Below are 21,504 nucleotides of genomic sequence, written 5' to 3'. Positions count from 1 at the left end.
GTCTGCTCTCTCTCCTCTTCCTGCCCCCCCCCCAGCTTCCCTAGAAATCCCACATGTCCCCTTCAAAGTGTTTTGACCCTGTTCTTGAATTTTGTTAGCAATCTCTTCCAAAAGAGAAGGATTTAGCAGAGGCCTTCTGCTGAGTCGGCCTTCCTAGCCCAGTACATGCAGGTCCCACTATCCAAACAAAAATTATACGAAAATTCGCTTATCCAAACAATGAGGAATTAGTATCCAAGCCTCGTAATACAAACCACAGGTTCTGATATCCACACAGCAGGCCCTGCTTTTAACTCAAAGTTAGGGATGAGCCTTGAGATGACACCAGCAAATTGTTCAGGGTGGCAGGAACAAAAAGGGGGGGTTGCTCTGAAAAGAGCAGGAACAGAAAGGGGGGGAGCTCTGAAAGGATCTCTTCAAACTGAGTGAATGGGAAGTGAAATGGCAAATGCAATTCAATGCAATCAAATGTAAAGTCATGCACATTCAGGAAGAAACCCTAACTTCACATACATGCTTATGGGATCCGGGCTGACCATGGACTATCCAGGAGAAAAATCTTCCTTTGTGTAATGGATTCGCTCGATGTAAATGACCCAAGTGTGCAGCTGTTGTGAGAGATCTGAATTCTGTGTTACAGATAGGGAAGAAAGGGATTGGAAATAAAACTGCAAAATATCATAATGCTACGATACAAATCTGTGGTGTGACCATACTTGCAAGTTCTGGTTACTGTACTTCTAATACAGGGGTCCCCAGACTTACCCGCCTTTGGGCCAGTGCCCGGCACGCCAATCACGCGGAGGGCGGGGGAGTGCGCGCGCAGTGGGCCGGAGGGTGGGGGAGTGTGTGCCCGTGCGCATGCGCACACACATTTACTGGCGCGGTGGCGCACTTCCAGGCCGGAAAAATGGCCAGAAATTGTTTGTGCACATGCGTATGGGCCTCCCCCGACCCGGAAGTGCACCTCCCCCGACCCGGAAGTGCACCGGAAATGACTTCTTCTGGGTCGGGAAAGGCCCATACGCATGCGCAGAAACGATTTTTGGCGCTTTTTTCATATCTGGAAGTGCGCCGCCGCGCAGCGCACCGTAAGAGCGGGCGGCGGGGGTCGTTGTGGGCCGGATTGGGAGGCCAATTGGGCCGCATCTGGCCCGCGGGACGTAGTCTGGGGACCCCTGCTCTAATAGGATATTGTAAAAGTGATAAAGGCTCATAAAAGGACAACCACAGTAAGGGGGTTGGAAGAGCAGCTCCCTGTAAGGAGGAATAATAATAATAATAATAATAATAATAATAATAATAATAATAATAATAATAATAATACTTTATTTATATGCCACCAATCTGACTAGGTTGCTTCCAGCAAATTGTAAAACATCACACATTAAGAACTGCCTTCAGATGTCTTCTAAGAGTCAGATAGTTGTTTATTTCCTTGACATCTCATGGGAGGGCGTTCCACTACCAAGAAGGCCCTCTGCCTGGTTCCCTGTAGCTTCACTTCTCGCAGTGAGGGAACCGCCAGAAGACCCTTGGAGCTGGACCTCAGTGTCCGGGCTGAAGGGTGGCGGTGGAGACACTCCTTCAGGTAAAAGATTACACCATTTGGCACTTAGAAGTTTAGAAGGAAAGGCAAGTAAAGCAGGAAACGGGTGTATAAAAATCAATACAAAAGTAGGCGGGGCAGGGAGCAGATATTCCTCCCTCTTAAAATACTTGAATACTCTCTCCCCGTGCCCTATGCAATTCTTTGCATTTCTACCATACAGCAAAAAAAGTCTACTTCTGTTTCTGTGGCATTTCACTAGTTGGGTGTGTATTTATATTCCTCCACGTCTCGGCTTTATAAAAGCACTTAGCCAGCCCTGTCATCTTCTATTAATTTTCCCTACTCTTGAATATCACATTTCCAGAAGGTCTGCTGAAAATATTCGTCTTGTCTACAAATGTACACATGCAGAAATATATCAAAGTCCAAAGAAATGTTTATTCAAATGAATAATGCCATTGTAAGCCATCTTACCAAATACGTGCATTTTAATGCCTTTTCAAGCAAGGTAATTTTTAAATTGTATTTAAAATAGTGACATTAGATGTTAATATTGTCCTTAAGTCATATACAGGACAGAGCCTCTATAAAATGTGCTTAGGTGCAGAGGTAATCTTAAAAAAGAAAAGAAAATTACACAGCAGACACATCACAAGAGTAGTTCAGTTTGCATTAAAATAAGGATTAATTTTGCAGCCAGAGTCAAGCGAATCTTCACTTGTCAGTGTGAATTTCCTTTTTATGCACACACACGTGCTCGAGTCACACGCTTTATTATGAATTAGATTTTGTTGTATTCGGAGAGGGTTTGTTTTTCTCTTGAGAAACTGCAGGGTAAGGACTTCAGTGTGATTGAAAGAAGGCAATTGTCACACTTAGAATGTGAGAAGGGGCAAATAGCTTCAGGAGAAGCAGGCTGGGCAACTGTTATCCTCTCCTTGGGCAGAGGGAGGGCTTAGCTACTCGATAATCCCTCGAGGGTCTTTTGCAGTCCTCTTGTTTCCACAAGGATTCCCTTTCACTTCTCAAAACTTTAAAAATATATACACGTACATCAGGATTTTAGGGAAACATATATAAGCCGTATCAGTAAGCAGTTGAGGCTGCAGGGGGCTTATTTCTTCTGCTAGAGCAAACCACATGATCTCCCAGCCCTGCCGGAGTTGCCGCCGGGGTATTCAGATCCATTCAGGGAGAAGGGACAAAGCAATGCCAGCCATGTCTCATCTATTTTTGTTTGGGGAAGTGGTCTTTGTACATGCTGTAGACAGCGCCTGGGAGAGAGAACAAAGGAGTTGGGGCAAATGAGACAACCGGAATACGGCCTGTAGAGAAAACAGCTTTTTGACTCCAACGGGGAAGTTGGCTTGATGCTGCTTTCGCTAGTCAGAAGGGGCAAGGAATTAATGCAAAGCAGACCTTTCCACCCTTACAAGGGATGGCTTCCTTATTCCCTCCCGGCATTTCTGACTCCTTTTCAAACAGCTTTCCAGCTGTAATGGCTAGAGAAACTTTTTATAAATGCTGGAAGTCTCAGCATTCTTTATCCAGTGCAATATTGCCCTGTGCAGTCTTGGGCCCGATTGCAGAATTTTCCGAACAAAATGTTCTTGGTCAGAATCGAACCTGGCTTCTGCTCCTCTGCCTTTCAAGGAAAACAGCAAATCTTTTATACAACTTTTTTTCTGTTTCATGGGCGGCCTGCTGCAATATCTCCTTACTCTCTGCTATTTTATAATTCTTTTTTAAAAAAAAATATTTTAAACACATTTATTCAAAAGTTACAATATAGCTTTTTTCACTGCCATAATATCAGAGACTGACTCTCCAGTCCTCAATTCCTCATCACTGTCCCGTTGGCTCACCAAATACCCTCAGTAGGAACCCAACTGCCAATCTGATTTACTAGACATTTTCAATTCAGGCTTATTGGGCTTTCATAGTACAGGAACTGCCGTTTCCAAACCTAGATGAGTGAAGCTTCATTAATCTTGACCGCTATGGGGACAGTACACTGAATGTCCTTGGAGGGGCACTTTCCCCACAGAGGCTAAGAACAGCCCCGCCCCCCTGGCCAGTGTGGAAGATGAAGCTTAGTTTGCATGTTCAGCAAACTGACTTGGGTGCTCTGTCTGCGGCAGTGAGTCACATTGTCTCATTTGCACACCGAGGGATGAACACGTTTATGTGAACCAAAGGGTTAAAGTCTCAGCCCCCACCCCTGGGATAATAATCCCAGAATACCTGGTACCCATGCAAGACGTTACCCTCTGGCAGTCATTGCAGTTGCAAACTCGGGTCCTCTCCTGCACCCACGCCCAGTGCTTAACACCTCCCTTCTCTTCGTCCCCGCCTTACCAAGTGTTATGGCTCCAACCACACAGGCCTGGGCAGCTACCCGAGTGTGAATCAGGTGGACAGACATCTTCATACTCCCCCTTGCCTTCAGCCGGTAAAGTCCGTAGGCTGCCACAGCCACAAACCCCATCATGCCTGCAAAGGTCAAAGAAGCCATAGAGCCATATCTCTGAAGACGTCCAGTAGCCTGTCCCACCTGCATCAGATAAGGCACTTTCTATACTGCCTATAAGGGACCCAGGTGGCACTGTGAGTTAAACCACAGAGTCTAGGGCTTGCTGATCAGAAGGTCGGCGGTTCGGATCCCTGCAACGGGGTGAGCTCTGTCCCAGCTCCTGCCCACCTAGCAGTTCGAAAGCACACCAAAGTGCAAGTAGATAAATTGGTACCGCTCCGGCAGGAAGGTAAACGGCGTTTCCGTGCGCTGCTCTGGTTCGCCAGAAGCAGCTTTGTCATGCTGGCCACATGACCCGGAAGCTGTCTGCGGACAAACGCCGGCTCCCTCGGCCTATAGAGCGAGATGAGCGCCGCAACCCCAGAGTTGGACACGACTGGACCTGATGGTCAGGGGCCCCTTTACCTTTACCTTTATACTGCTTATACTAACTGATCCTCAACCTCCTTTTCCTTATGGGGTATCTTTGGGAGAAGAAAAGGCTAAGGAGTAAGCCCTACACGAATCCAGAGCGGAGTCCTGATGGCGCCTTGTATACCTCTTTCTAGCAACTCCTGCAGCCAAGCTGGTGCTCTGCTTTCCTTTGGACCACATCAGTGAGGTCTTGTTGTTTGGGCAGTCCAGGACCTCCATACACACTGTCCAGGCTTGGGCCCCAGGGAGGTCACTTCAGTGCTGCTAATGCAGCAGTTTGACTTCTTCCCTAGAGGCACACTCCATTGTCTCTCGAGACAGACGACTGCCGGCATATACTGCCAGTAGACAGGACTGGTACTTGTTGAAACTCCAAGGAAGAAAGCATCCTACCCTCCTCTTATGCAGCCTATTGCAATACTAGGCTCGTTCCCCACTTAGGAGACTCACCCGAATACAGTGGTACCTCTACTTATGAATTCAATGCGTTCCGAACGCACATTTGTAAGTCGAAAAAAATTGTAAGTCGAATCCCATAGGAATGCATTGGGAGAAAAAAAATCGTAAGTAGAAGCAACCCTATCTAAAAATCCGTAAGTAGAAAAAATCCTATCTAAACCGCATCCAAGATGGCGGACGGAGCTCCATTCGTAAGTAGAAACATTCGTAAGTAGAGTTATTCGTTAGAGGTACCACTGTAATTTCTTTATTGCCCATGTGTTAAATGGCTGCATACAATACAAACAAGACATAAGTTTGAATCTAATGCCCAATATAGTTTTAGATGTCTGGCTATTCATATCTTTGCATGGATTGCTTCTCCCTTTTCTGGGAGCGCTGTAAACAATTAGAATATTTGCAGGCTGTGTTCACATCCATGATTTTTGGTGAAGATAGAACTGTGTGTCCAGCTCTATTTTTTTCTTTTTGCAGCCTTCCGTTTCAGAAACAAAAGTTTGTTGGGGGGTTGGGGTCAAGGCTGTGTTTGCCAGAGACAGCAAAGAGCAGCAGCAAATATGCTTTGAAAGCAACCGAAAGAATGCAGTGGCAAAGGGATGTACTTCGTAGGCAGAAGGTCTTGGGATTCAGCTCAGGCAGCTAAAGGCTTTCAGTCTTGGAGATCACTAGGCAGGAGCGAAACTAGGCTTTATTTCACCTGGGTCAAAGACCCAGTTTGGCACCCCCACACACACACACACACATGCATTTGCGCGCGCATGCAGGCTGGGAGCCTCAAAGGCACCTCTCTCAAGGCTTCACCGGGGCAAAAAAACCTAGCTATCTCCCCCATAGCTACAGCACTGTCAGTAGGCAATGTTGGGTTATATCAGGGCTGAGGAACATGTGGGTCCCCAGATGCCAGCTTGCCTCAGCCACCATAGCCAATGATCAGGACTTATGGGAGGAGTTGTGCAAGCACATAGGCAGGGCCACAGATCTCCCACCACCAGGCTCAATAGATTAACAGTTTGTAAAAAGCAGTTTCATATGTTCAAAAGGCCACATTTCCTACACGCCACACCTGTAGTCCCATGAAAAGACCCCGGTTGGATCAGGTCAGAATTCCATACCCTCCAAGTGTCCCTATTTTTCAGGGACATTCTCGGGTTTACAGAAGCCACCGCAGTTTCTGATTTGATCCCAGAATGTCCTGCTTTTCCTTAAAAAGGTAAAGGGACCCCTGACCGTTAGGTCCAGTCGCGGACGACTCTGGGGTTGCGGCGCTCATCTTGCTTTACTGGCTGAGGGAGTCAGCGTACAGCTTCCGGGTCGTGTGGCCAGCATGACTAAGCCGCTTCTGGCGAACCAGAGCAGCACACAGAAACGCCGTTTACCTTCCCACCAGAGCAGTACCTATTTATCTACTTGCACTTTGACGTGCTTTTGAACTGCTAGGTTGGCAGGAGCAGGGACCGAGCAATGGGAGCTCACCCCATCATGGGGATTCAAACTGCTGATCTTCTGATCGGCAAGCCCTAGACTCCATGGTTTAACCCACAGCGCCACCTACGTCCCTCTGCTTTTCCTTAGGGTGTCCCTATTTTCATCAGAGTAATGGGTTATGGAGTTATGTGACCCCCACCCCAAAGCCAAGGAGATAAGTAACAGCCTCGGCCCAGTATACCTAAAGGAGCGTCTCCACCCCCATCATTCAACCCGGACACTGAGGTCCAGCTCTGAGGGTCTTCCTGCAGTTCCCTCCCTGTGAAGGCAGCCCTGTTTAGGGAAGTTTTTAATGTTTGATCGTGTTTTAAATATTTTGTTGGGAGCTGCACAGAGTGACTGGGGAAACCCAGCCAGATGGGCAGGGTAGTAGTAGTAGTAATAATAATAAATAATAATAAATAAATAATTTATTATTATTAGCTATACAGCCTTTAAGGTAAAGGGACCCCTGACCATTAGGTCCAGTCGTGACCGACTCTGAGGTTGCACGCTCATCTCACACTATTGGCCGAGGGAGCCGGCGTATAGCTTCCAGGTCATGTGGCCAGCATGACAAAGCCGCTTCTGGCAAACCAGAGCAGCACATGGAAACGCCGTTTACCTTCCCGCTGTAGCGGTTCCTATTTATCTACTTGCATTTTGACGTGCTTTCGAACTGCTAGGTTGGCAGGAGCTGGGACCGAGCAACGGGAGCTCACCCCGTCACAGGGATTCGAACCGCCGACCTTCTGATCAGCAAGCCCTAGGCTCAGTGGTTTAACCACAGCGCCACCTGGGTCCCTAAAGGCAGCCCTGTATAGAGAAGTTTTTAAATGTTCAATGTTTTATTGTTTTTATATATATTGGAAGCCACCTGGAATGGCTGGGGCAATTATTATTATTATTATTTATGTATACCCCGCCCATCTGGTTGGGTTCGCCCAGCCACTCTAAATACAATAATCTATTAAACATTAAAAGCTTCCCTAAACAGGGCTGGTATAGATGGGTGGGGTATTATTATTATTTATTGAATAGGACATCCCTATTTTCATCAAATAAATGTTGGAGGGTGTGGAATCCCATCTAGTCCTGCTTCCTGTTTCACAGTGGCCAACCAGATGTCTCTGAGAAGACCAGAAGCAAGACCCGATTGCAACAGCAACTGTCACTGCTTGTGATCCCCAGCAACTAGCAGAATATAGCCATCGTGGCTGGTAGCTTTATCCTTAAAAGGACAATTTGTATATTACTCTTTTAAAGTTTCCCACTCCCACCCCTCCCCTCTTTGATGCCTTGCATAGATTTGAGTCATGGACATGAGTCTTCAGACCACATTTGGTTCCCTGCCTTTCTGTTCCCCCTCTGCGATTGAGCTAAGAGAAGATCACACACAGATCCCTACAGAGAGCCACTTCAGGCTTCCCAAACTTACCAGCTGGCACCAAAGGGCTCTTCCGTGCCTTTTGAAGGAGTTTGGCACTAACCGTGGTTTCATGCTCTGGAATCCAGCTGTCTTCGTCAGTTGACATCGAGCGCTGTATAAATCAATTTCAAAGATACACAACTGAAGAGAAAAATGACTACCTAAGCTTCGTCAAATTTCGCTGTAAAGATCCTTGCATCATCGCAGTCGACATTTCATTCGTGGGCCACCTTTCCGCAGTTAAAAGCATAGTTAAGGTGGCTTGAAACATGAAATGGTGTACATAATATAACAAAAGTAGTCCTAAGCAATGAATAAAGCGCATGAAAAACTTCGCAACCAAACTTAAACAATTTCCACATAGGTCATAATAAGATTAAAAAATGAAGATACAAAATTTGATATCAATAGCAGCAACAAAATACCCAAACAAAACCCATTAGGGAACTTCCACAACAGACAGGAAACTGGTGTTTGGTCCAAATGGAGTATACACCCTCCCATAGGAGCCAACTTCTAGGGGCCGAGGGATCTTCAGCCCCTCAATAAAATATTTGAGGGAGCTGGGGGGCCCCCAAAACTGATGGGCATTGCCATTCAAATGGGGTGTGTGCACGGGGCTTACCTGAAACACACACCCCCGCCGCAATATTTTATTAAAGTTGGCACCCCTGCGTCCCCCTGATTGCTATAAAGAACTCAACGTTTGTATCGGTATCCCTTGGAACAAGCCACATGAAGTCTGCTTAATATCTGCTAGGACTCGAAAATAATCTGAACTATCCCAGGCATGGATGAGTTGGAAAATTGAAACGGACTAAGACTGGGAGCTTCCAGTGGCAGCCCAGGAACATCTCTTATGTTGGAATGTTGAAAAGCTATCAACTAGAACTACCCAAAAGATAGGTAAGCTCCAACATAGGACAGCTCACACACCGGTGTTTCCGATTGTGTCCTCGTGTCAAGGGCTCCAGTTAGGCTGCCCCTTGCGTGTTACCATAAAGAGAGAACAGTGCTGCCAAAACAGAGGAAGCATGCCATCTAAAAAAGAGGACACCATTTTTGCATGTGCTAAGCAGGTAGATAGATTGATGCCCAGTTAGAAATAATTACCATGATTTAAATATAAATAGAAATCCCACTCACCACGATGCAAAAGACTGCTGGTGGTCTGATGTGCAGGTGTGAACAGCTGATGGGCAAGTTCAGAACCCCAGCTTGTCCTAGGTTTTAAAATAAAAAGATAAATTAAAGAGGACACGGACTGGGCAGCCCTTCAAAGGCCAGGACTATGAAGTTGGACACCTTGCCAGCCTAGCTCCCCTGGAGACCCACCTGCTTCCTTAAAGTCACTGGCCTGTTTGATGGGTTTCTCCCTTGTCGGCTGCTTCTGTCGGCTGCTATGGAGAGATCTCCCCGAAGTCTTTTGGAAATATGGTTGTTTTGCCAAGGGCTGCTTGGGTCTCTTCCCATCCTCTTACTTTAAGGTTACAGCAAAGTCCCCCACACTAGCTGTTTCCTTGATGTTTAAGTAAGGAGATGGGGAGATGGCTGAGACAGCTTGCTATCTGCTTGCTTGCTCCTTAACCCTTGCTCTGCCCATTGTCCTCCACAGCAAAGCAAAGCTCGGTTAGTGTGTAGTGCTGAGAACACCAAGGTTTGATCCCATAAGGGACAGCTGCATATTCCTGCATTGCATGGTGTTGGGCTACATGATCCTTGGAGTCCCATCCAACTATGATTCTATGAAACACTTTCCCCCTCTAAATTAAAAGTGTAAAGCATTTCAACCAATTGAGAGAGGAAAATATATTGTTTCACTTGATCCAGCGAACAGCAGAGCACAGCTGAATCTATTTGCAATGCATGGATCAATCCGGAAAAATGTGAAATTATAATCTGCTCATCACTCTAATATGATAAACCAGCCTCTTACGTCCGAGATCAGGGAGAGTTCCAGGTTTGGGGAAGGATATGGAGTCAATCAGTGTGGTCTCCAGACAGGCATAGAGCCCCAAATGTTCCATTTTAGAAGGTCACTGGCAAACTCACAAAAAGGCAAGCAAGAAATAGCAGCAACATTATCTCCCATCCTGTATTCAATATATTCTGTATGTAAGCTAGAGGAGGGACTTCCTGAAAGCAGATCCACATACCTTTTCTGGAAATACTTTGGAAAATACTCCGTAATTGCACATGGCTGCTCTGACCCATCCAGCAACTGCTGTTGCTTTTAATGAGTGAATGCAGGGAAATAGTTAATACAGAGTTTGTTGCAACATGCACACAAGCCACCCTCCATTCATCTTCCCAATCCAATTCATAAAAATAAATGTGAAAATATTAAGTAAAGATAGCATACATATTTATTATAGAAAAAGACTCACTCTGTGTGTCCACTGTTGTTTGCCTGCTTGCTTGCTTGCTTGCTTGCTGTCTCTGGCAAGAACACAAAACAAATATTACAGAAAACAAAGAATTCCTCATAGTAGAAAACAATCCCTGCTGCATCTCTGGTTACCAGAACATGCTGTGAGGAGATCTTGCCTTCAAGGAAACAGCTCTGAGCATGCTCATGGTGCGAGGCTGCACTTCAAGGCTTTCAGGCAATGCTCCCTAATCTGATATGTTGGCTCCTGGATAGCCCTCAAAAGAAATAGGGAGCCTTCCCAGCAGGGGCTGAAAATCTGAGACACCTCCTAATATTCAATAATCCAAACATCCTAATGTCAGTCGCATGGTTTTTCTGCCCAAATAACACATAAAAAGGTAAAGGGACCCCTGACCGTTAGGTCCAGTCACGGATGACTCTAGGGTTGAGGCGCACATCTTGCTTTCCTGGCCGAGGGAGCCAGCGTACAGCTTCCAGGTCATGTGGCCAGCATGACTAAGCCACTTCTGGTGAACCTTCCCACTAGAGCGGTACCTATTTATCTACTTGCACTTTGTGCTTTCGAACTGCTAGGTTGGCAGGAGCAGAGACCGAACAACGGGAGCTCACCCCGTCGCGGGGATTCGAACCACCGACCTTCTGATCGGCAAGCCCTAGGCTCTGTGGTTTAGACCACAGTGCCGCCCGTATCCCAAAATAACAATAGGAGGGACCTATTTGCCATTGCTAAGGTTAGTTTTGTCTGAGTGGTGTCCCATATAGGAAACATTTATTTTATTTTATTTTTTATGTTTTTATATATGCTGGAAGCTGCCCAGAGTGGCCTGGGCAACTGAGATTTGCGGAGGACAAATAATAAAATTATTATTATTAGCCAGAAAAGTAAGTTCATAGAAGTGTAAAATATACATGGGGCAGGAAAGAATATGTGGCTTTGAGATTTTGGGGAGGAAATCTTTTTTAAACAGTTGCTTGATAATTTTCATTATGAGCGCTGTACCCTAGTGTGAAGAGCCTCTACCGGTTGCAGTAACCGAGTATTGTTTTATGAAGCCGTGTTAGTTCAGTTCTGCTTAAATTGAGGCTGCAATAAACATCCCAATTTCTCAAAATCATACTAATGCAATTTATTAGCCAATGGTAAATATGAGCTAAAAAGTATTGATCTATATTTAACATAGTGTTTAGGTGAACATTCCAAGCTCAGGACGCCATGTTACCCAAATTTCACCTCTGCTAAAATCTTGAGTTTGGAATCTTATCCCCTTTCTTATTTTAGCAGCCAAGTCTTTCCGCTTGTTTTGAAATGGAAACACGGCAATTTTTTGTTGATTAAAGGATGGTGCGATAAGAGAGGGAAGTTTGGATGGTGTCTGGTTCCAGCCATAGGAGCCCCTTCTCTGAGGGCCTGTGACTCATGAATGAAGACCCAAAGGCCAGATTGTCTGGCACACCATGACTCTCTGCACATGCCCCATCAGGTGACTCATGCTGGGGCCTTTCCTGTGCTTGTACCCATAGGAGGCAACTTCTAGGGGCCGAGGTGCCTTTGCATATCTGAGGGGGCTGCAAAGTTAATCGGCATTGCCATTCAAATGGTATGTGTGTGTTGCATCATGTGATTGATTATGTGGGGCAGGGTTTGCTCCCCTCCCCCCAAAATATTTTATTCGAGTTGCCCTTGAAGGACCAGGTGCGCAGCATGGGAGTCATTTTGGACTCACAGCTGTCCATGGAGGCACAGGTCAATTCTGTGTCCAGGGCAGCTGTTTATCAGCTCCATCTGGTACGCACGCTGAGACCCTACCTGCCTGCAGACTGTCTCGCCAGAGTGGTGCATGCTCTAGTTTTCTCCCACTTCGACTGCTGCAATGCGCTCTACGTGGGGCTACCTTTGAAGGTGACCCGGAAACTACAACTAACCCAGAATGCGGCAGCTAGACTGGTGACTGGGAGCGGCCGCCGAGACCACATAACACCGGTCCTGAAAGACCTACATTGGCTCCCAGTACGTTTCCGAGCACAATTCAAAGTGTTGGTGCTGATCTTTAAAGCCCTAAACGGCCTCGGTCCAGTATACCTGAAGGAGCGTCTCCTTCCCCATCGTTCTGCCCGGACACTGAGGTCCAGCGCCGAGGGCCTTCTGGCGGTTCCCTTGCTACGAGAAGCCAAGTTACAGGGAACCAGGCAGAGGGCCTTCTCGGTAGTGGCACCCACCCTGTGGAACGCCCTCCTACCAGAGGTCAAAGAGATTAACAATTACCAGACCTTTAGAAGGCATCTCAAGGCAGCCCTGTTCAGGGAAGCTTTTAATGTCTGATGGATTTCTGTATTTTAATATTTTGTTGGAAGCCGCCCAGAGTGGCTGGGGGAACCCGGCCAGATGGGCGGGGTATAAATAATAAATCATTATTATATTATTATTATTATCCCTGTTTGTACCTCATTTATGGAACTCCATCCTGATCCACCTGGCATCTTCCTCATTTTCCCTTGTGTACCAAATGCATGTGCTAAAATGCCTAGTTTGGCTTCTGTGTTAATATGCCTGATATAATTGCATGGTACAGTATAACGCAGGTGGCGTTGTGGTCTAAACCACTGAGCCTTTTGGGCTTGCCGATCAGAAAGTCGGCAGTTTTAATCCCCACGACGGGCTGAGCTCCCGTTGCTCTATCCTAGCTCCTGCAAACCTAGCAGTTCAAAAGCATGCCAGTGCAAGTGGATAAATAGGTATCAATGCGTCGGGAAGGTAAACAGCATTTCCGTGCGCTCTGGCTTCCGTCACGGTGTTCCATTGCACCAGAAGTGGTTTAGTCACATGACCCAGAAAGTTGTCTGTGAACAAACGCCGGCTCCCTCGGCCTAAAAGCGAGATGAGCGCCGCAACCCAATAGTCGCTTTTGACTGGACTTAACCGTCCAGGGGTTCTTTAAAGGTAAAGGGACCCCTGACCATTAGGTCCAGTCGTGGACGACACTGGGGATGTGACGCTCATCTCACTTTACTGGCCGAGGGAGCCGGTGTACACCTTTACCTTAATTGCTGATATGATTTCTATAATTTATTGCCCTGTCTGATGTCTTTTGAAATTGCCCTGAGTTTTGTTTATCGGCTGCTCTGGTGCCTTTCCATTACTCCTGTGGTTCTTCCCCCGATTTGTTGGCAGCCCATAGCTGCCAAGTCTCCCGCTGAAAAATGCGGGATCAGCAGCGGCGCGGCACCGGAAGTCGCTTCTACGCATGTCTGGACAACCTCTGGTGCCGCTCTGCCCGATTTTCGGCGCCCAGGCATGGGCGGAGCGGCACCAGAAGTCGCTTCTACCCATGTCTGGGCACCGGAAATCGGGCGGCGCCAGGACCCAAAATGGAGCCTCACTGGCAGGTAGGAAATCCGGGGGATTTACGGGATTTTTTCCAATCCAGACTGCCAGCAGGAAACGATTTAAAATACGGGGGTTTCCCGCGAAAAACCGGAGACTTGGCAGCTATGTTTAAGCCACCTGGAATGAGGCAAACACAATTGGTACACTTTGGCCATGAAACTATAGCTGATGAAGAATAAACGAAACAGGGCCTTGTCCTGGATTTGAAAATCATTTCCACTGGATAAAAGAGCTGAGAAGTTGAAAATCATTTCAACTGGAATTTGGCTCATTAACTTAAGCAAATAGTAGTTTGAAGAATTAATAATTAACCTCCTCCCTGGCCCGAGCCTTATAGAAATGTGGCATAATAACATTTTAAATAATGGCATGGCATGACCGGAAGCAGATTGCTCAACCGAGCACTGGCTCATTCATGCCCCTGCTTGTTTTTGAATCGCCGGTATAGCTTGTAGCATTCTGTGCATTGCAGGTCACAGGTGCTTGCTGAAACAGAATCTGGACGAGAGGGAATATTTCTATGGGGAAAAAACGTGACAGCCCCCTTATCTCCCTCTGCTTCTCTTTTCCTCTGCCCGCCTCCCTCTCCTTTATGGTCTCTGGGTTCCCACCAGATCAGCGCTGGGACATATTTCTCACACAGGATGTTTATAGCAAAGGCAGGCTCGGGGATCCAGCTGTTCACATCCAGTCCCCCATGCTTGACAAATGCAGTGGAAAATGCTGACCCGCTTTCAAATTCCAGGTCTGACGGATGGAGCCAGGATGCCAAAATATGGAAGAGAGACTTCAAAGATGCCGTGTGCAAAAAAAAAAAAAAGTTTTTCAGAGAATCATTCAGAAAGCAAATCAGACCACCAGGGGTCAAGGAGAGCTCTTTTTTTTTCTGCTGAAACACACAGGAAACTCCCCAGTCAGATCCACTGGTCTCTATCTAGCTCAGTATTGTCTACACTGACTGGCAGCATCTCTCCAGGGTTTCAGGCAGGGAGTCTCTCCCAGCCCTACCTGGAGATGCCAGAGATTGAACCTGGGTCCTTCTGCATGCAAGGCAGGGGCTCTACCACTGAGCTAACTACAGCCCTTCCCCAAGATGCTATAGAAATTGATGGCCCAAGCAAAACAATGGTGCCTTGGTTCTCAAACTTAATGCATTCCGGAAGTCCGTTCCAAAACCAAAGCGTTCCAAAACCAAGCTGCGCTTTCTCATAGAAAGTAATACAGAAATGGATCAATCTGTTCCAGACTACAGCCCCTAAAACAGCAATTTAACATGAATTTTACTATCTAACGAGACCATTGATCTATAAAATGAAAGCAATAAACAATGTACTGCAGTCACACAATCAATCAATCCATCCATCAGTAGCTGAACTGGGTTCCACACAGTCACAAAAACAAAACAAAAAAAAGAGCCACAAAAACAAAAACCCGAAATAAATAGCAAAAACAGACAGACCCCAGTGCAACACTCAAAACGGAAGTGTGGCACTCAAACTGGAAGCGTAACACTCAAAACGGAGCACGTTCGGCTTCTGAAAAACGTTCACAAACCAGAACACTTACTTCCGGGTTTGCAGTGTTTGAGTTCCAAGTTGTTTCAGTGCCAAGGCGTTTGAGAACCAAGGTACCACTGTATGTTACATGATGATGTACAGTATGTAAGAAAATCCTGACAGCCCAATTCTTGGCTGAAAAGCACTAGCAGGAGACAGAGATTTCCAGCACACATGGTGAGGGAAGGGTTGCTTGACCCTTTTGCCGACCTGCCACTTTCCCCCTGTAATTCTTCCAATTTGCTCTCTTTCTCTCACCCCTGGTTAGGATCCCAGGTATGTGCTTGCAAGTGTGAGCAGATGTCTGCAACCCGACTGGTGGGGGTGCTGCAGGGAGGTAGCTTGGGGGGAGGTGCTCTTTGGAGTGGGAGTTAATACATACCCCCAGCGCCAGAGGTTCCAAATCTTCTCAGCATGGTAACCCACAAGTTCAGGTTTACACGATATGGTGACCCATCAATTTCTTGTTCCATGAATTTTGGACTCAGGCCTTTGGCAGCTCTCAGTTTAGTGCATTTTAACTGTGAGGTTTCCTGTTTTACAACTATAAAACTTGCACCCAAGCAAAAACATAATGCCCCATTAATGTGGAATTTGTTGAAATATTTATAGTACAGTCCGTACCTTGGAATTCGAATGGAGTCCGTTCCGGAAGTGTGTTCAACTTCCAAAATGTTCGGAAAGCAAAGCACAGCTTCTGATTGGCTGCAGGAAGCTCCTGCAGCCAATTGGAAGCTGTGGAAGCCCCGTCGGATGTTCGGGTTCCAAAGAACGTCCGCAAACCGGAACACTCACTTCCGGGTTTGCGGTGTTCGGGAGCCAAAACATCCGAGTACCAAGGTGTTCGGGATCCAAAGTGCGACTGTACCTACAAAGTTATTCATGGCTTTGTTGATGGGAATGCATTCCTGCGCATCAGAGGAGAGCTGTAAACATTCACTCAAAACAAATCATGGTATCTTGGGGTGAATTGCCACCAGCCAGTAGAGAGCGGGTCCCAAGTTTTAAAGTGTAATACTTGACCCCCTTCCCATGTTTATTTGCAAATTGTAAGAGGTTCAGTTACAAGCTGAAAGTGGTATTAATCATACTCAGTAAGGATTAAAAGCAGTTATTTGGAATTTACTTTCAAAAACCCACAACCCACTTCCACGAACGTCGTGACCCACAGTTTAGGAAATGCTGCCATTCATTAGTGGTTCCCAAACTCCCCTCCTGACTGCTTGCAAATTGCAGAAGATCTTGGTGGACCACTTAATAATTCTTTTCCCTGTTGTAGCAATGGTATGCATTGCGCTAGATGCTAGGTGGGTTTTAATAGTATTTCTAGAGACATGCCATGGCTCACCTGAATGAAGCTGGTCCACGAACCACAGTTTAGGAAGCCCTGCCCTGTACCAGTGACAGAACTGTGGTTCCCGAGATCTGTCCACATGGAAAGGCTTCCTGGAAGACCCAGAGGCCCACAGCGATGCAGCAATGTATTTCTGGAACTAAATACAAACACATGTTGTCTTTTAAAAAAACCAAGTGCCAAACTATCAACAGAACATTCCTTGTCTGTCATTCTACACATAATATGAACCCTTTCTAGATGAATTCAGAACTACGCCATAAACCGGGGCTGTCCGGAAAAGGTCAACAACTTTGTCGAAACAAGCTCAACATCTTTTGTGTCCAGATTTTCACTTTTTGAAATATGGCAATAAACTGCAGAAACCGCAATAACAAGCCGAGCAACAAACAATGGTGGTTGGTGGCCATTGGGTCTGGTGGATCAGAAGACCAGGAGCCCAGCAGTAGGTGGAACCAGAGCTGGTGAGCGGCAGAACCAGTTTGCATATCATCGGTTTGTAAAGTTGGAAGGGGCCCTGAGGATCATATCGGCCAGTCATGTCCAAAGTCCGTTTTGGGGGCCTAATTTGGCCCGCCGGTCAGTTTAATGCAGCCCCTGTGGCAGTTTATTTCCTGGGGTAAAATCCTAAAAAAACCTCAACAACTTCAATCCTAAAAAAAAGGTCAACAACTATGGTCGGCCCTCACGGCCCTTCACTTCATCAAATCTGGCCCTCTTTGAAAAAACTTTGGACACCCCTGATTTAGTAGGGTGGGCAAACTAAGGCCTGGGGGTTGGATCCGGCCCAATCGCCTTCTAAATCCGGCCCGTGGACGGTCCAGGAATCAGTGTGTTTTTACATGAGTAGAATGTGTCCTTTTGTTTAAAATGCATCTCTGGGTTATTTTGGGGGCATAGGAATTTGTTCATTTTTTCCCCTCCAAAATATAGTCCAGCCCTCCCAAGGTCTGAGGGACAGTGGACCAGCCCCCTGCTGAAAAAGTTTGCTGATCCCTGATTTAGTCCAGCCCTGTGCAATGCATAAATATGCAGCAGCTGCCCCATATGGGGATTGAACCTGCAACCATGGCATTATCTGCACCACGTTCTAACCAACTGAGCTTGCTGCTTTTCCCTTCCTCCTCCCTGCTGAGTTTTACAAGGGCAACCCTGAGACTAAGGATGAAGGAGCTGACAACCAGGGATGCCCCCTGGACCAGATGTAAGTAAGAAGGCAGGCAGATGGGTGAGAGCAGACTGAGGTTGCCCTAATGGACCAGCCTCCATCGCATGACTGTGTGTGTGTGTGTGTGTGTGTCGCTCAGAAGAACAACTACTGGTAGGAAATAGTTGTTGCTGGCATCCGTCTGCCTCAGGAGTGCACCTTTGGGGGTGAAGTCAAACCGTTGGAAGGTTGCAGCTCCCGCTGTGGCTGTAGAGACCGATACGGGAAAGACATGTTTTGTTGCAGCTGGGGCAGATGAAGGCGTCCAGTTGTGCTGCTGCTGCAGATGCACCCTGGTGTTTCTTCTCTCTACGCTCCTCCCAGCGGTCATTCATCCTCTGGTCACTGCTATAGATGCATGACCTGTTTCCAGGCACTGTGGTCATCTGCAAGAGATTCCCACACAACAGCGCTGATGCTGCCAGCCTTTGTGTTGCATTTGCAGACAGAATGTGGTCTGCCAATAGGCCTGGTGTCGGAAGCCAGATCTTTGGAAACTGGCATTCCCCACCTTCTGCCAAGCATATCCTAGCCTTTTCTAGACTTCCCCCTTCATTGTATATTACCAGTGCTTAAAGCAGTAATTTTAAACTGTACAGAAACTGAGTATCGTTACAAATCTCTGCAGCTCCCAAGATTTGTTCTCCTCCACTTGAGCTTATAGCCATGTCTTTTTCTAAATCAGTTTTTATAAAACTGACAGATAATGAATGCACTTGCTGAAATTGACATGATGCTCTTCTCATGAGTCGCCCTAAGAACTGTATTTATTTTCCTCACATGATCTGGCGGCGCCTCCGTGCATTTCGAATCAGACTGCAATCCGGAGACCAGTCCAAAATAATAATGTTTATGAATTATCCTGCAAATGTCACGACTCAACAGAGGGCCTATTGAGCTTTGTAAAACTGCACGATACGGTAACGTTAACTGGTCATTAAAATAGTTGATTAAAAAAAGAGTACAAAATAATTTGAGCTGTTCAATGAGGGTTGCTTATTAAAAGAAGGAATTCATAAATTCAGACACATGACAAACTCTATCATCTGATATATATGGTATCTCATTTTAAAATTACATGGTCATGTGCCATTGGAGCCATCGCAGAGGCTCCTGAAGAACCCTTTCGCCCTGGAAGAAGCAGATACAGCTTCTTCAAAAATGGTTTTGATTTTACTATAAAAATGTCATGTTATTGATGCTTACTGTAATAATTTTATGTCAGCCAATCTGTTGAGGTCTACCTGAAAAGCACTACATAGATATTGTCATCAAGATAAAATAGGCACCAGGATTCCCTTTGTAATACAGTACACTTAAAAAGAGGAAATACTAATCACCAAATATCATATTAAAAGGTGCCATCCTTCTACGTTCTGTGCACCTGATGGTGTGGTTTACTCTAGTGTGCTTTTTTTTTGTTGGTGTTGAGTTGGTTAAAGAAAATAGATGTGGTTGGTTTTTTTTTTAAAAAAAAGAATTTCCTGGAGAGAACCCCAGCAGAGATGTCAAATTGCAAAACATGCAGTGAAATGTGGAATTTTCCCATTTCCCTTAGCATAGAAGGTGACCAACACATTTGGAAAGTTAAAAATGGTTTACTTCCCAACTCTTCAAATTCATGTGCTACCTGAAACTTTTAACTGGAGATACCAAATTGAAGCAGCGTCATTTTAACATGTGTGCTGTACCAATGAATTTTTTTGCTAAACCTGGACCAGGTTCTTAGAGCAATGGGAGAAGCTTTGGCAGGAAGCCTGTAGTACAATAAAATAAAATAAAATTCCATCAAAATGTTCTACAGGTCAAATTAGCAAAAATCTATAAACTGAAATCCAACCTCTGTTGGAAATGCAACAAGGAAGCTGGTACAACAATGCATATGTGGTGGAGTTGCACCCCGATTAAGTACTTCTGGGGAGAAATACACGAGGAGTTGAAAAAAAATGCTTAAAATCCCATTAACGAAAAAAACAGAGGCTTACCTACAGGGCCTTTTAGGAAAAGAAATACCGAAATTGAAAAAAAGAATTTTTTTATATGCGACCACCGCAGATAGGATAGTAATAGCATCTAAATGGAAAGCTAAAGAACTACCTACCAAGGAGGAATGGATTCTCAAATTAAATGAATACTGTATTTAAAATTGGCTAAATTAACAGCATCCATACGACAGCAGTCAAATCAAAAACTAAAAAATGAATGGCAATGCTTTGATGATTATATGACAAAATAGTGCTCTAAAAAAGACACACTAATATGCTTAGATTAAGAACGTAAATGTATCAAAACAATAAATTATCAATGGCATATATATGTAAATAGATAAAATAAAAACAATCAGAATGCAATGATAAGGTTAAAATTGATTCTAAATAAGACGAGTAGTGGTGGAGGGAAGTTAAACAGGGTGGTGAGTTTATTTTATTTTGTTTATGTTTTTTTCCTTTTCTTTTTTGGATATTGTATAATGATTTAATGTTTCCTTTCTGTTATGTATTATTTCTCTTTTTTATTAAATTATATGACAGAAAATATAAATAAAAACACAAAACAACAACACCTGGACTAGGTTCAACTCTTAGCTGTCAAGATCACTTTCAGAGTCCAAGACACAAACTCACCTCTGTACACACACACACACACACACACACACACACACACACACACACCACTGCCTCCCTTTCCCTAAGCTATCAGCTTTAGCAGCTACAAGTCTCCATGGTCTGGAGGTTGTCAACTTTCTTTTGGTAAAGAGACTATACGGTGGTACCTTGGTTTAAGAACAGTCCTGTTTACATACGATTTGGTTTATGAACTCCACAAAACTGGAAGTAGTGTCCTGGTTTGCGAACTTTACCTCAGTCTACGAACAGAATCCGAATGGTGGAAGGGCATCGGCAGGGCGAGGCCTCATTAGGGAAAGCGTTCCTTGGTTTAAGAATGGTTTCGGTTTAAGAACGGACTTCCGGAACGGATTACCGGTAAGTTCGTAAACCGAGGTACCACTGTACATTGGAACATTTGATTTAGCACTGAGCATGTGTAGCATACAACGTGATCTTACATAAAGAGTTGAGTGAAATAGGGATTTTGCAAACCTAACATTTTTATTACTATACCATGGATTCCCCCCCCCCCCACAAAACCAGGATGATAAAGACTGCAATTTATTTCAAGTTCTGAGAGGCTCTAAAGCAGCAAAAGGGAAGGTCTGTTTAACAGAGTGTTTAAATTGCTTTCGGCCATTGCATCACATTTATTGCATTTATTTATTATTTAAAAAACAAACAAACATTTGGCTATTTAATACCATTCACATTTCCTGCCAAATTTCAGACAGTTGGGAATTTGGTCTTCATTTTACAAATATTAGACATGTTCAGCCATTATGATGGTAGAATACTACTGGACACTTCTGCCCTCAAGCATTCCCGGACCTGTGTAATTTACTTGTGAGTAAAACCCACTGAATGTTTATGTCACAAAATACACAGGGATAGAAGGGAAGGAGGGAAAATTTAACAGCGGGTGATGGAGCACAGAGTCCAAGAACAGAAAAATCAATGGAGAGGAAAATCATCAGAAGAGGAAACACAAATCTTTTGTTTCACATTAGATATTTTTAATATAAGCCACTGTGCACATTAAAAGCATTCAACTGAAACAAATGCCCCACAGGCAGCCCTTAAGGTGGGGTTTCCTGGCAGGCTTTGAGCCCCAGCACCTCCTCATTTTGTAAATTAAACACTGCAGAGA

At 45.3% G+C, this 21,504-nt stretch overlaps 1 protein-coding gene across 2 annotated transcripts; it reads right to left on the bottom strand.

Annotated features, from left to right (window-relative positions):
• Position 1: 1 nt before the first annotated feature.
• On the bottom strand, positions 2–10,379 carry HIGD1B (HIG1 hypoxia inducible domain family member 1B). 2 transcript variants are annotated; one of them, XM_060282336.1, is made up of 5 exons: positions 10,239–10,379; positions 8,998–9,074; positions 7,861–7,963; positions 3,911–4,045; positions 2–629 (listed from the first exon to the last, which is right to left on the bottom strand). In XM_060282336.1, the coding sequence occupies exons 1-5, from the start codon at positions 10,360–10,362 to the stop codon at positions 487–489; spliced, it is 582 nt and encodes a 193-aa protein (XP_060138319.1). In that variant the 5' UTR covers positions 10,363–10,379; the 3' UTR covers positions 2–486. The 2 variants fall into 2 exon arrangements, with proteins under 2 accessions (XP_060138319.1, XP_060138320.1); XM_060282337.1 differs by lacking the exon at positions 2–629 and adding an exon at positions 1,325–2,826 and having other exon boundaries at positions 10,239–10,378.
• Positions 10,380–21,504: the final 11,125 nt, after the last annotated feature.

Source organism: Zootoca vivipara, chromosome 13 (genome assembly GCF_963506605.1).
Source record: "Zootoca vivipara chromosome 13, rZooViv1.1, whole genome shotgun sequence".
Lineage (NCBI taxonomy): Eukaryota > Metazoa > Chordata > Lepidosauria > Squamata > Lacertidae > Zootoca > Zootoca vivipara.
Note: the sequence above shows the minus strand (reverse complement) of the source record. Positions and strands in the feature narration are given on the sequence as shown.

Coding starts and splice junctions, on each gene's coding strand:
- HIGD1B (XM_060282336.1), bottom strand. CDS start 10,362: ATGCAGCAGGGATTGTTTTCTACTATGAGGAATTCTTTGTTTTCTGTA. Junction 7,964..8,997: donor CAGCAGTCTTTTGCATCGTG/GTGAGTGGGATT, acceptor TGATTTATACAG/CGCTCGATGTCAACTGACGA. Junction 4,046..7,860: donor GAGCCCTTTGGTGCCAGCTG/GTAAGTTTGGGA, acceptor TGACCTTTGCAG/GCATGATGGGGTTTGTGGCT.